At 27.0% G+C, this 13,771-nt stretch overlaps 6 protein-coding genes across 6 annotated transcripts; 3 read left to right on the top strand and 3 right to left on the bottom strand.

Annotated features, from left to right (window-relative positions):
• Positions 1 to 380: 380 nt before the first annotated feature.
• On the top strand, positions 381 to 2,844 carry OCT59_026310 (uncharacterized protein; the record flags this gene model as incomplete). The annotated part of the gene is made up of 5 exons (XM_025324833.2): positions 381 to 552; positions 648 to 823; positions 899 to 1,825; positions 1,917 to 2,234; positions 2,317 to 2,844. The coding sequence occupies 5 exons, from the start codon at positions 381 to 383 to the stop codon at positions 2,695 to 2,697; spliced, it is 1,974 nt and encodes a 657-aa protein (XP_025184263.1). The 3' UTR covers positions 2,698 to 2,844.
• Positions 2,845 to 3,349: 505 nt separating this feature from the next.
• OCT59_026309 (Ribonucleoside-diphosphate reductase large subunit) lies at positions 3,350 to 6,728 on the top strand (the record flags this gene model as incomplete). The annotated part of the gene is made up of 13 exons (XM_066143101.1): positions 3,350 to 3,368; positions 3,469 to 3,575; positions 3,650 to 3,802; positions 3,892 to 4,093; positions 4,168 to 4,366; positions 4,446 to 4,661; positions 4,739 to 4,863; positions 4,934 to 5,137; positions 5,218 to 5,494; positions 5,568 to 5,608; positions 5,674 to 6,071; positions 6,141 to 6,403; positions 6,479 to 6,728. The coding sequence occupies 13 exons, from the start codon at positions 3,350 to 3,352 to the stop codon at positions 6,603 to 6,605; spliced, it is 2,331 nt and encodes a 776-aa protein (XP_065992654.1). The 3' UTR covers positions 6,606 to 6,728.
• OCT59_026308 (uncharacterized protein) lies at positions 6,717 to 8,601 on the bottom strand (the record flags this gene model as incomplete). The annotated part of the gene is made up of 5 exons (XM_025324834.1): positions 6,717 to 6,801; positions 7,086 to 7,159; positions 7,234 to 7,520; positions 7,630 to 8,472; positions 8,556 to 8,601. 5 exons carry the CDS (start codon positions 8,599 to 8,601, stop codon positions 6,717 to 6,719), a joined length of 1,335 nt encoding a protein of 444 aa, XP_025184265.1.
• A 176-nt stretch (positions 8,602 to 8,777) lies between these two features.
• OCT59_026307 (uncharacterized protein) lies at positions 8,778 to 10,683 on the top strand (the record flags this gene model as incomplete). Its single annotated transcript, XM_066143100.1, has 6 exons — positions 8,778 to 9,443; positions 9,698 to 9,885; positions 9,955 to 10,078; positions 10,174 to 10,303; positions 10,382 to 10,448; positions 10,518 to 10,683. Exons 1-6 carry the CDS (start codon positions 8,799 to 8,801, stop codon positions 10,681 to 10,683), a joined length of 1,320 nt encoding a protein of 439 aa, XP_065992653.1. The 5' UTR covers positions 8,778 to 8,798.
• Positions 10,684 to 10,761: 78 nt separating this feature from the next.
• OCT59_026306 (uncharacterized protein) lies at positions 10,762 to 11,803 on the bottom strand. Its single transcript, XM_066143099.1, has one exon. It carries the CDS (start codon positions 11,771 to 11,773, stop codon positions 10,931 to 10,933), a length of 843 nt encoding a protein of 280 aa, XP_065992652.1. The 5' UTR covers positions 11,774 to 11,803; the 3' UTR covers positions 10,762 to 10,930.
• A 1,213-nt stretch (positions 11,804 to 13,016) lies between these two features.
• OCT59_026305 (uncharacterized protein) lies at positions 13,017 to 13,244 on the bottom strand (the record flags this gene model as incomplete). Its single annotated transcript, XM_066143098.1, has 1 exon — positions 13,017 to 13,244. One exon carries the CDS (start codon positions 13,242 to 13,244, stop codon positions 13,017 to 13,019), a length of 228 nt encoding a protein of 75 aa, XP_065992651.1.
• Positions 13,245 to 13,771: the final 527 nt, after the last annotated feature.

Below are 13,771 nucleotides of genomic sequence, written 5' to 3'. Positions count from 1 at the left end.
CAATAACTATGATCTATCAGCCATTCTCATTTAGTTATATTTTCATTTTTGAAAAAATTTTCCGCTATATATATTATATTTATATTTATGTTTGTTTATATTATATTAATTAATTATAATGTCCGAATATATATATATAGTTTTCAAGGAAATGTGAATCAATTTTTTTTTTGTCTAATTTTAGCAGATTTTATGAATATATAAATAAAATGAAAAATTATTTAAGTACATGATCAATTTTTTTTTTGCTTTTTTACATCAAACAATTATTCACATATATCTATTTTTTATTAAAAAAAAGAGAGATAAAGATAGCTTATTTAAAAGAATTCGTTACGCTAAAATAAAGTTAAAAAGAAAATTTAAATAATTAAACGTAAATGAGTTATTCGCAATTGAAAACACAATATTCAATCGAAGTTGCTGATGCTCCTGATATTCCTGGAGAAGGAAAACCTCGTAGAAATGCTCTCTGTCCTGATAAATTAATTATTCACCCACCAAATGCAACTACTTTGTACGAAAATTTCTTACATGGTGTTAATAAAGCAGGTAAATTATTAAATTATCTATGATATTCAAATTCAATCGTAAATTATTTCCTCTTTAATTATTCGAATTATATAAAATTTAAATTTTAATAATAGGTAATAGAAATTTCTTGGGACATCGAGAAATTCGGGATGGTGTTGCTGGACCTTATGTTTGGCAATCATATATTGAAGTACAAGAACGTGTGGCGAATTTTGGTTCAGGTTTAAGTAAATTAGGATTTAAACCTAAAGAAATCTTAGGGATATTCTTAATCAGTACCCCTGAATATGTAAATATTTTCTTCTATTAATTATGATATATAATTTATTAAATTCTTAATTAATTTCTTGATTAAATTTTTTAGATAATGGCACAACTTGCATGTCATCAATATAATTTCATTTCAGTTCCATTGTATGATACTTTAGGAATTGATTCTATTGAATATATTATAAATCAAACTGAGATGGAATATTGTATTGTTACAATTGATAAAGGTCGAATACTTCTTAATATGAAGGATAAATTACCAACTCTTCAAACAATTATCGTTATAGATAAATATGATCAAGAATTTACCGATCTTGCAAATTCACTTAATATTAGAGTATTAAATTTTGCTGTCATAGAAAGAGATGGATCTGTTCATCATATTAATGCTGAAAATGCTAGACCTAATGACGTTGCCGTAATTTGTTATACTTCTGGTACAACAGGTACACCAAAAGGTGTAGTACTGACCCATAAAAATATAATGGCAAATGTTGCTAGTATTAGATGGCTTTCTGAAAAAGGAAAATGTTATTTACCATCAACAGATGATGTACATATTTCATATTTACCATCAGCCCATGTATATGAATTGGTTAATACTGCAACTATGATTTATGGGGGAGTAGCGATTGGATTTTATCAAGGTAATACCTTGAAATTATTAGATGACATTGCTGAATTGAAGCCTACCATATTCATTTCAGTTCCACGTTTACTCAATCGTGTTTATGATAAAGTAATGGCTGGAGTTAAAGCTAAAGGTGGTGTTGCACAATGGATGTTCACCGCTGCATACAATGCGAAAAAAAATGGATTGGATAAAGGAAATGTTGATCATTGGATGTGGGATCGTGTAGTTTTCGCTCCAATTAGAGCTAGACTTGGTGGTAGAGTTAAAGTTATTTTGTCTGGTGCCGCTCCTATTTCAACTGAAGTTATGGATTTTTTGAGAATTGCTTTTTCAGTTGATGTATATGAAGGATATGGTCAAACTGAAAATGCTGCTTGTTTGACAATGGTAAATATTTTGATATGATAATCTATTATTATTATAATTATTTATATATGATTTATCGAGCGATTTTAATTTTTTTTTTTTTTAAAAAAAGTCTTTGTTTGGAGATACTTCGTCTGGTCACGTTGGTCCACCACAAGTTTGCGTCGAAGTTAAATTAATTGATGTACCAGAAATGAATTATACTTCAAGAGATAATCCTTATCCTCGAGGTGAAATTTGTGTTCGTGGTCATAGCGTTTTTCGTGAATATTATAAACTTCCTGAAAATACTGCTGAAGCTCTTGACAAGGACGGCTGGTGTCATACTGGTGATATTGGATATTGGGATGATCAAGGTCGTCTAGTAATTATAGATCGTGTAAAAAATATTTTTAAACTATCTCAGGGTGAATATATTATTCCAGATAAGGTATTTACTTTATTATTTATTTATTTATTTATTTATTATTATTATTTTTAATAACGTATGAAAAAACAATTTTTTTTTTTAGATCGAAAGTATATATATTAAACATGAACTTGTTCACCAAATATTTGTTCATGGTGATTCTTTACAACCTTCATTAGTTGCTATTGTTGTACCTGATGAAGGAATGCTTTTAAAATGGGCCAAACAAAATAATTTAGGTAGAAAATCTTTTCAAGAATTATGTGAAGATTCTAAAGTTAAAGGATATTTACTTCAATCTCTTATAAAATATGGTAAAATCAATAATTTGAAGGGGTTTGAAATTGTAAAAAATGTTCATTTAACTTATAAACCATTTTCTATGACAAATAATTTACTTACTCCAACATTAAAATTGAAAAGGTATCAAGCTAAAATAAAATTTCATAATGAAATTATTGAAATGTATGCTGAAATTGCATAAAAAAAAAAAGAAAAAAAGAACGATTATAAAATTTTAGATTGGATTAGACAAATATAGTATTATTTATTATATTTATTCATATGTATTTATATTATTTTTTGTATATATATCATTAATAACATTTGATTTATTTATAATTTATGGTAATTAATGATATGACGCATCTAAATTTTCAACTCATGTAATATGGGGGGGTGTATACATCCTAATGATCCTACCAGAATTTAGGAGTTATACATTTGCACGTGATAGCGTTAACTGACTTTCACGTTAATATAATCTCACCATGTCTATTGGACAATCTGGACAATCGCGACAGGTCTCTGATCCGATTATAATGACTAACGTTCAAATTATTGCTTACTTATTGAGGAAGGTTATGAGCAGGAAAAATATCGTATTTTTTTCATTCGTTTATAGCAATAGGAAATGACTTTTTTCCATATCAGATATGTAACAACGAGGGAAATTTGATTGTCGTGTTACGTTAAATTTTCATTAGTTTTTTTTGTCCTTTGTTATAAATAATTCTTTTTTGTTTCCTTTTCTTTTTTAACGAAAAGAAATATCTATAGTATTTATTTTCGTAATATAATAAAAATCTATACCGAAAGTAGTATTAAAAATTTTAATTTTTTAAATCAAAGAAAATATGTTTGTCATAAAGAGAGGTGTGTAAAAAAGAACAAACGAAAACTTCATGTTAATATTTTTCTACTGGTTTTTGCTTATTGTTGAATAATTATTTATTCATAAATTTATTATAATAAGGCGGAAGAAAAGAAACAGTTTATTTTGATAAGATAACTTCCAGAATTTCTAAACTATGTTATGGTTTAAATATGGAGTTTGTTGATCCCGCGAAAATATCTCAGAAGGTGTGTTAATTCTCTCCAAATTTACGTATCTTGATCTAAAAATATTTCGCGTTTTTTTTTTATGTTAATGATAGGTTGTCAGTGGTATGTATCAGGGTGTCACCACTGTGGAACTTGATAATTTAGCGGCTGAAACTGCTGCATATCTAACTTGTAATCATCCTGATTATGCTATTTTGGCGGCAAGAATTGCAATTTCTAATTTACACAAGGAAACAAAAAAACAAGTATAAATAATAATATCTTTCACGATTATTAAATCACATAAAAAAACGGATCCTAATCTTAAACCCTAACCTTTTCTTGAAATATTAAGTTTAGCACAGTTATTCAAGATCTTTATAATCATGTTAATCCAATTCGTAAAGTCCATGCACCTTTAATTTCTAAAAAAGTTTATGATATTGTTATGGAAAATGCTGATAAATTGAATTCAGCAATCATCTATGATAGAGATTATGGTTATAATTATTTCGGATTTAAAACTTTGGAAAAAAGTTATTTAATGAGAATTGAAGGTATAAATGAAATAATTTTAAAAAAATTTTGTTATCAGAAATGTACTAATACCTTTTTTTTTGTGACTTTGTAGGCTTAGTTGTTGAAAGACCACAACACATGTTGATGCGTGTTTCTATTGGAATTCATGGTTATGATATTGATGCAGCTATTGAAACTTATAATTTAATGTCCGAGAAATATTTTACTCATGCAAGTCCAACTTTGTTTAATGCTGGTACACCAAGACCACAAATGTCAAGCTGCTTTTTAGTGCAAATGAAAGATGATAGGTAATATTTAAAATATTTATGTTTAAAATTATCTAAGGATTCGATTTTAAAATTATTTTACGTGTATTCACTTCTTTAGTATCGAGGGAATATATGATACCTTAACAATGTGTGCCTTAATTTCCAAATCTGCTGGTGGTATTGGTATTAGCATGCAAAAAATTCGGTGTGCCAGTTCCTATATTGCTGGTACTGGAGGAACTTCAAATGGTCTTGTCCCAATGTTACGTGTTTTCAATGACACTGCGCGTTTTGTAAATCAAGGTGGTGGTAAAAGGAACGGAAGTTTTGCCGTGTAAGTAAAATATAATAGTTGATTGTTCAAGTTGATTATTCAAATGTTTTAATTTAAACCATGTTCGGTTAAATTAGATACATTGAACCATGGCACGCCGATATATTTGAATTTCTCGATTTGAGGAAAAATACTGGTAAAGAAGAAATTCGCGCACGTGATTTGTTCCTTGGATTATGGATTCCGGATCTTTTTATGAAAAGTATATAAATAAATTTTTCTTTTACATTTCTTATATGAAATGATTTCCAAGAATATTTTATAATTTAAAGGGGTTGAAAAGAATGATGATTGGTCTTTGTTCTGTCCTCATGAATGTCCTGGTCTTTACGAACTCTATGGCCAAGCATTTGAAGAATTATATATTAAATATGAAAGATCCGGTAAAGCACGTAAAACAATTAAAGCACAGAAACTTTGGGTTGCCATAGTTGATGCTCAAATTGAAACTGGCATGCCTTATATGTTATATAAAGGTAACCATATAACTTAAAAATTGTTTGTTTTAAATATTTTTCAAAATTTGTTAACATTAAAGACTTATTAATATTTATAGATTCTTGTAATGAAAAATCTAATCAAAAGAATCTTGGTACTATAACATGCTCTAATTTATGTACTGAAATTGTTGAATATACTGCACCCGATGAAGTAGCCGTTTGTAATTTAGCTTCAATTTCATTACCTAAATTTGTTAATACCAAATCGAAAACTTTTGATTTCTTGAAGCTTCATGAAATTGCTAAAGTTGTTATAAAGAATTTAAATAAAGTCATTGATGAAAATTATTATCCCGTTCCAGAAGCTGAAAAAAGTAACAAGAGACATAGACCGTAAGTATATAATTATTGAATTTTTTTTTATTGAAAGTAATTCCCATTAAAATTTTCTTTTTGATTCTAACAGAGTTGGCCTTGGAGTACAAGGAAAGTATAACTTATTTTTAAGTAATAGTCATTATTATTAGATAAATTCAATGGTAATAACGATATTCGATTCTTTTATAAAACAGGGCTTGCAGATGCATTGATACTTCTTAGGTATCCATGGGAATCTGATGAAGCGCGTAAGCTTAACCGAGATATTTTTGAAACTTTATATCATGCATCTCTTGAATCATCATGTGAAATTGCTGCTAAAGATGGTCCTTACCCTACATATGAGGGTTCCCCGATTAGTAAAGGTATCCTTCATTACGAATTGTGGGGAACAGGAGTACAACCTTCAGATCGATGGGACTGGGCAGAGTTGAAAGAAAAGATCAGTCAATATGGAGTAAGAAACTCTTTGTTGATTGCACCGATGCCCACTGCATCTACGAGTCAGATTCTTGGAAACAATGAATGCTTTGAACCATACACAAGCAATATTTATCAAAGACGTGTATTAAGTGGGGAATTTCAAGTAGTCGTAAGTATTATAATCAAATAATTTTATAGTAACATGAATAAAAAATTTAATTATATCTTGTTTATTTAGAATTATCATTTGCTTAAAGATCTTACAGAGAGAGGTGTTTGGGATGAGGAAATGAAAAATGAGATCATTGCTGCCAACGGCTCCATCCAAGGTCTTGAGGAGTTGGATGATGAATTAAAAAACCTTTACAAAACTATCTGGGAAATTCCACAGAAAGTTTTGCTTGATCTTGCGGCAGATCGTGCACCATTTATTGATCAATCACAATCGTTAAATGTTTTTCTATCAGAACCCAGTGTTGCTAAAATATCATCCATGCATTTGTAAGTATTTATTTATTTATTTTTTCTTATTATTATTTTTCATCATTTACTTATAATTTAATATTATCTATACAGTTACGCGTGGAAGAAGGGTCTTAAAACTGGCATGTATTATTTACGTACAAGACCAGCTGTTGATGCTATTAAATTTACTGTGGATCAAGCATCATTAGCAAAGAAAGCGGAAAAAAAATCTTTATAATAATATTAAACTATAATATTTTAAAAGTAATAATACTTAAAAACATCATCGAAATGTTCAAATTAACTACAATTATATGTAGCAATAACTCAAAATAAATAATTTGAATAGTTATCGCAAAGTAACATTTAACTTTTCTTCAATATCTTCTCTAACTCGTTCTTGTATTTTGTTAATTTCGTCATTTGTGACAGTTCTAACAAAGTAAGAAATTAAGGAATTAATAAATATTTGTATATACATATGAATATATACACAGTGAAATTCGATATAATAGAACCATCCGTTCCATTAACAAAATTTGTCAAAAATCCGTTACATCAAGAATTCCGTTATATCGAGGTAAATTAATTATACGCCCCAATTCCGATATACCAAGATTTTACTTATGATCCGTTATATCGAGGTTCCGGTATATCGAATTTCACTGTGTAAAAATATACATATGTATAATTATTTATCATGCATAAAATTTTCTACCTGTCCATAGATCTGTAATTAATTCTATAGCATAAACTTCTTTTTTTTGTTTTCGGATGTACAAAATCATCAATCTATAACAATACAAGATGTCAAGTTATTTCTTTAAATTCAAAAAAAGAATTTTCTCGTCTGAAGGAAGGCTCACCAGTTTAACGTCTTCAACCAAGTCTTCAGCATTATTCCTTATAATTTCACAAAAATTATTTTCATGAAAATTTTGATCATTTAACCAAAAACTAATGTCTTTTATACAGGGAGGAAATTTTGAAAAGGGGAGAAATTTTATAATTTTATTATCATTAAAATCAGTAAATTGATCTAAAAATCTTTCATCTTGTGACCAAAATAATCTTATATCTGGTATGTCAAATAATACCATAGCTATACGTTCTAATCCTAATCCAAATGCCCATCCAATTTTATCACTTTGACCTTTTTGTTGTATTTAAAAAAAAAAAAAGATTTTCAAAAGAAAAAAAAAATTAATAATTCCATAAGTATAAAGAAGAAAATTTTTAAGAAATCTCAAAGTATCACTTACCAGCCTTATTTAAGATATTTTGATCAACTATACCACAACCACAAATTTCTAACCATTTACCTTTAAAAAAAATTTCCATTTCCCAACTTGGACAAGTAAATGGAAAATATGCATCAATCCATCTAATTTTTAAATTTTCATCATGATTTATAAATAATTTTTTTATTAAAGAATTTAAAGAAAATTTTAAATGTTTTATAGCAAAATTAACTTGTTCAATTGGATGACATGATTGTATTGGATTGTTTGTGGAAATTATTGTATCATCATTAACTTCACTATTATCTCTTAAAGGAATTTTTCTTGAATTCAATGAAATTAAATATTTTTTATCCTTAGATATTTCTTGTTCTATATTTTGTATATTAAATATTTGAGCACCTTCCATTTGATGAAAAATAGGATAATGAGAAGAATCAATTTCATCTCTTCTATAAACATCACCACTAATCAAAAACTTAGTATTCATCTTACTGAATACTTCTAATTGATGAGCTGAAGTATGTGTTCTTAACATGATTTGTTTATTTATATAATAACTATCAGTTTTACTTCTACCAGGATGATCTTTTGGAAATCCCAAATCATCGAAATTTTTTTGTACTGTTACGATAGGATTAAATGTATTAAAGTAAGAAAAGTGTGGAAAGTGTTGTTCGATTTGTGTTCGTAAAATGTAGAGTGGGTGATGTGGTTGTAAATGAAGTTTTCGAGAGAGTTTTGATAAAATTGAAGGCGAAACGTTTGTTTGATCATCTAGTTTATATGATATACCTTCTATTGTAAATGTTTCGTTATGAGTCACATGTGGATATGGATTAGATGGAGTTTCTGTTGATAAAACTGATGAAAATAGTTCATAATTATATTCTTATGATCGGAAATAGAGATATATATAATTTTTTTCACGACAGAAAATAATTTACCTTGAAATGAATTTAAACTCTTTGAATTTTGTAATGATGAAAACATTTTTTTGTAACATGACGTAAATTTTTTTGTACTTGAATAATATGAAAATTGTATTCGATTCATTTTTTAAGGTATGTTATAAAATGGGCGAGAAAAAAGGTTGGGCTATATCTATAATATTATCTAGATTATCACTTATGTATATCAGATTATCATTATCATTTCATTAAAGATTTATTCTATTTTTTTTTATAATTATGGAAAATAAAAATGAATTACCAATCTTTGCCGAAATATTACCAAATGTAAAGTCTATGACTGTTAGTGTTGGTTTAACGAGAAGTAAAGAAGAGACTTTATATGAATTCGGGTTATATCCATTAAAATTTATATTTGAATCAAAATCACCAACTAAAACAATTTCGAAATCAACAAAAACTTTTTCTACATCAAAACTTGAAATACCTTTAATACAAACAGTAGAAACCTCAGAACAACCAATAATAACAAATTCTAATGAAGGCATAGACATAAAATTAAAATTACGTACCTTTGTACGTAAAAGACCACCAAAAAAAGATATTAGCATAAGCGAAACCTACCAAGCCCCTTTTAATTCAACAAATATATCTTCGTTTAAAAATATATTATGTAGTTATTGTAAAAAATTTTTAGTTAAAAAGAATACGTTAAAGAAAATATTGGACATGCCATCGGAACATTGGGCTGAGTTAGTAGATTGTTGGATGTGTCACCAGGAAGATTATAAGCACGCTAAAATTGGTGATATTATCGCACAAGAAAATATTGGATTGGTTTCCAATAGCTATTTTTTATTGCATCCTAATAATATCGAAGAGGATTCTTTGAAAGTCGATGAAGAAGAATTACATGAAATTGATGTAAGTTATTATTCCCTTCTCAAAAAAATTAATAAATTGCGGTTTAACACGGACTTAAAGAAGGCCATTATTGTGAGATGATGATAACTTGGTCGATACTACGAGTCCAAAAATAAATATTTACTCATATTTCAAATCAGCATGCTTCTTGACTAAAATTGTTTTGACATGTTATTACGTGAGTGTACATTCTCTAATTATAATTTATGTATTAACAATATACACATATATTTATTCTTTTTAAAAAAACATAGTGGACAAAAGGAATGTCAAAGAAATGGATATCAATAAATTGTTCAAGATGTTTCGCTTCTGTTGGAGATGGTCTATATTGTAAATCTAAAGAGGAAGAAAAAGATGAATTAAAATTGTTAGCTGTTAAACTTAATAAGTATATGACTTTAGTTGAAATGGAGGGCGGTGCCGATGCTGATAAAAAAGAGTAAGCATCATTTAATAAAATGGATCTTGTTATGTTCAATTAAGAATTTTTTTTTTTTTTTTGTTATAGGTCAGTTATACAAAAATATAAATTTACCGCTTTTTTAGCAATAGATTTTCTTGAAGCAACAAAAGTACATGCAACTTATAGATTTATAGTTAAAGGAAAAAAACTTAAACAACCTTATCTTTTGGTATGTAACGGAATTTTTTTTTTAATTGTTTAAATATTTTTTTTTTTTTGTACAATTCAAAAGTTACTTTTTTTTGGTATTACCAAAAAATATAGATTTGGTTGTTTGGATGGGACTCGAAAATTATGACGAATGTATTGGAAGAATGTAATTCCTTCAAAATATTTTCAAGGAATATTGAAGAAGATTGTAGCGTTGTTGAAAGTAATTTGAAAATATGTGATGGTAAATTATCATAATCTCTTTTGAAAATATATTTATCAAAAAGGGTTTATTAAATCCAAAAAATCCGCTTATAAATAGTTATGAAGATATTGTATATTGATTGTACGATTATAAACCAAGATACTGATGATGATAAGTCCGTAAGGTATATTTTGATTCTTTTATAACCATTATTCAATATTATAAATTCTTCGTTTAATTCTTCATTATGTAGGTTATTGGAACAATGGAGAAAAGATAATACGGTGGAACATTTTATATATCAAGATGATATTTGTTTAGAGTTGTTGTTATTGCTAAGAAAAAGTACAAGTTGCTTACCTGCTAGTAAGAAGTATATGAATGAGTTCTTGGTAGGATTTATGGATATGAATGGGTAAATTACCAAGACAAATAATAGAGTTCTTATTAAACAAGTATATTATGATGATGATGAACCAATGAAGAAAAAAATATATTTAAGCTGAAAAAGATTTGGCTTTGCCAATTTTATTTGATTTAAAGAATTCATGAAACTAAGCTAAATTAATTCTAATTTTGGTTTTTTTTTTATTCTAACTTATTTATCGAAATTTTATTTTTACATTAAAAGTAAAAATCTACTTATCAAACTTCATATTGAAATTTTTACACATGTTTACCACCAATATTCCAGCCCATTCTTTTTAATTTTTTAACTATAGGAGGAGTGACAGCAGCGGTTACTCCTAATCTAAAAGGAACTAATAGTTTATGTATACCATAAGCAATAACTAACGTGCTAGCCCACGACGGCGTTTTATTAGATTTATTACCATTAACAGCAGTGTCATTCTCAGTATTGTCAGTTTTAGGTGTATTAGTGTTAGGATCTTTTCGTAAGACGATCCAACTACCAAAAGTTTCCGTAAACCAGTCTTCAACTTTTCTAACACGATCAGCTCCACCAATTTGGATAAGAATAAATGTTAGTCCTAAATCCAATGCTGAAATTACTAAATATACTACTATAGCTGATACTCCATATTTTTTTGTCAATATTTTAAATTTTTCTGTCATACTTCTTCCCTCGACTGTATCAGTTTCTACAGAAGTTACTTTTGAGGAAGAATCTTTTGAAATAGATGTTAAATTATTCCTCGACTGTGAATTCTTTTTAGAATATAAGAAATTAGTGTTGAATGTGGAATTTTTTTTTGGCGATTGTAATGAAGAAAATGAATTACGAAATGAATTATGATAATTCATTAAGGATGATAATCTTAGTATCGATTGTTGTCTTGTAGCATCCTTTGCGTCAATAAATGCTTGGTATTGATATTGATTTTTTAAGTGTGCTAATATGTTGTTGCTATTTCTTTTTGATGAAATAAGCTTGTTAGTTGAATTTTTTAATGTATTGGATAATAATACCGAAGATATTCGAAAATTTGAATTCTTTAAAACCGTTGCGAACGCTCCTTTTGTTATCGACATGGTACTGATTAACATTTTATCAGTAAAAGGAAGAAAGAGATTTGTAGATTTTATCATATTATAATAAACGGTATTGATAATCACATTACCAGCTGATTTCTATTTTAGGTAAGAAATGTTAATTACCAAATCCAAAGTTTATCACGTGACTGATTTCATAATATACATCTAATCTAGTAATTGTATTTTAACGAATCCTTAAGCTATTTTATAACTCTTAATACCTTTTTTAAAATAAAAAAAAAAGATATTAAAATTGGACCAGTATATTATGAGCTAATTACAAAAAACTACTTTTGCAAAAGAAAGCAGATTTGAAATTCAATCCTCAAAAAATAATTTTTGACAATTATCTCACAATCTACTAATCTGATATCTTTTTTTTTATTTTTAAAAGAACATTGAAAACTATAAATTAATCACTGGATTATGAGTTAATGCTTTTAATTATTTTTTCCAATTTTTATATAATAATTTACTCAGATTCTTAGGTAAATTATAAATTAAAGTTTTTTTTGAAAAATATTTAATAATAATTTTTTTATTTTATTTTTTCTTTTTGGTAAAATTTAACATTAGAATTTATTCTATATTTTTATTATTCCTATAAATATATTATATTTACATAAAATTTTTTATAGGATTAATGTTTATGTCTTATTAAGCAGCTTATTTATTTAAATGTAATAAGTAATATATAGTATTACATAAATTTGCCAGATTTCTTTAAAAATACTTGGTAATTTTCATATTGCATAAAAATATATAAGTTTCTAATAAAATTACTCAAATTTTTTTTATTTGAAAGCTAATCCTTTATACACTTTATATTTTAAATTAAAAAATTTTAAAATATAAAAAAAAATTATTTAATTATAAAATATAATAACTTTTTGAGATTATTTTTTTTTTTTTTTTTTGCAAGGTAGTGCAATTTGTGAGTTTATTAATTATATAAAAGACAGAAAGTTCTGTTACATGTATAATTAATTTGTTTAAAACTCCAAACCGGTCCCCCGTCCATAAGATTGCTCCCGTGCCCTACCATCACCTTATGAAATTCACCTATATCCTCCCATAGTAGCTATCAGATTATATAGGATCATCATCATCATATGGCTTTAGTAAATGCTTTCACTACCCTCTAAACAAAAAGAAGAACTATATTTGTATTTATATAATTTGAGATTGTTATATGCCTTCCAAATTACCCTATTTCCATTTTTAATAAATTGATTTATATATTGTCTTGTTTTTTCTAAAGCAACTGACCACTGTTCACCACGTTTGAAAATTTTTTTCTTCCCTTCAGGTCATATGTACCATCTTCCACTTGCTGGGTTGGAATTCTTTCATATACGATACGTTGTTGTGCTGATATTTTTTTCCTTAAATCTTGCTTTTTAATTCCTTTTGTACGTTCCCAATCTGCAACTATGTCACAACGTGGTTGCCAAATAACCTTATAAAATTCAGTAATAAACATTTCTAAAAAAAGGGAAGCAATTGTTAGTGTAGCTTTTTCTGATTTGACTTTTTGAGATTATTTTATACAGTATATAATATCTTTTAAAGTTAATATCTTTACATTAAAGACTGCAAATGGGATTCAGAATTTAAGTTAGATCTGAACTAGCATATGATTTTTTATTAAATTCAGATTTCATAATTCTGGCCAAAATCGTTTTAATTTTGACTGAAATTAAACTGGCTAAAATTAAGTTGGCTGATTATTTTGTTTTTATAATAAATCTAATTTAAGTTTTTAATATATTAAATTTAGGCCAAATTAGACTGATCATTTTAAATTAATTTTTTATGTATTGGCAGATAAAATGAGCTATATAAAATAATTTAATATTAGTAATCTTAAAACTTATTTTCACTTTTATTATAGATATTCAAAATTCCTTTACTTTAGCGTCTTTGGCCAAAGTTACAAATCTTATTCACTCTTTTTGCGACTCTCTAATCAATTTTTCTTATAAATGGGTTTGACATGTATTGTAGAAA

The sequence above is a fragment of the Rhizophagus irregularis genome, chromosome 6 (genome assembly GCF_026210795.1).
Source record: "Rhizophagus irregularis chromosome 6, complete sequence".
In the NCBI taxonomy this organism is placed as follows: domain Eukaryota; kingdom Fungi; phylum Glomeromycota; class Glomeromycetes; order Glomerales; family Glomeraceae; genus Rhizophagus; species Rhizophagus irregularis.
This window is presented reverse-complemented; position numbering and strand designations above follow the sequence as displayed.

Bases quoted from the DNA above. Each gene is read 5' to 3' on its own strand.
- OCT59_026306 (XM_066143099.1), bottom strand. From the start codon at position 11,773: ATGTTAATCAGTACCATGTCGATAACAAAAGGAGCGTTCGCAACGGTT.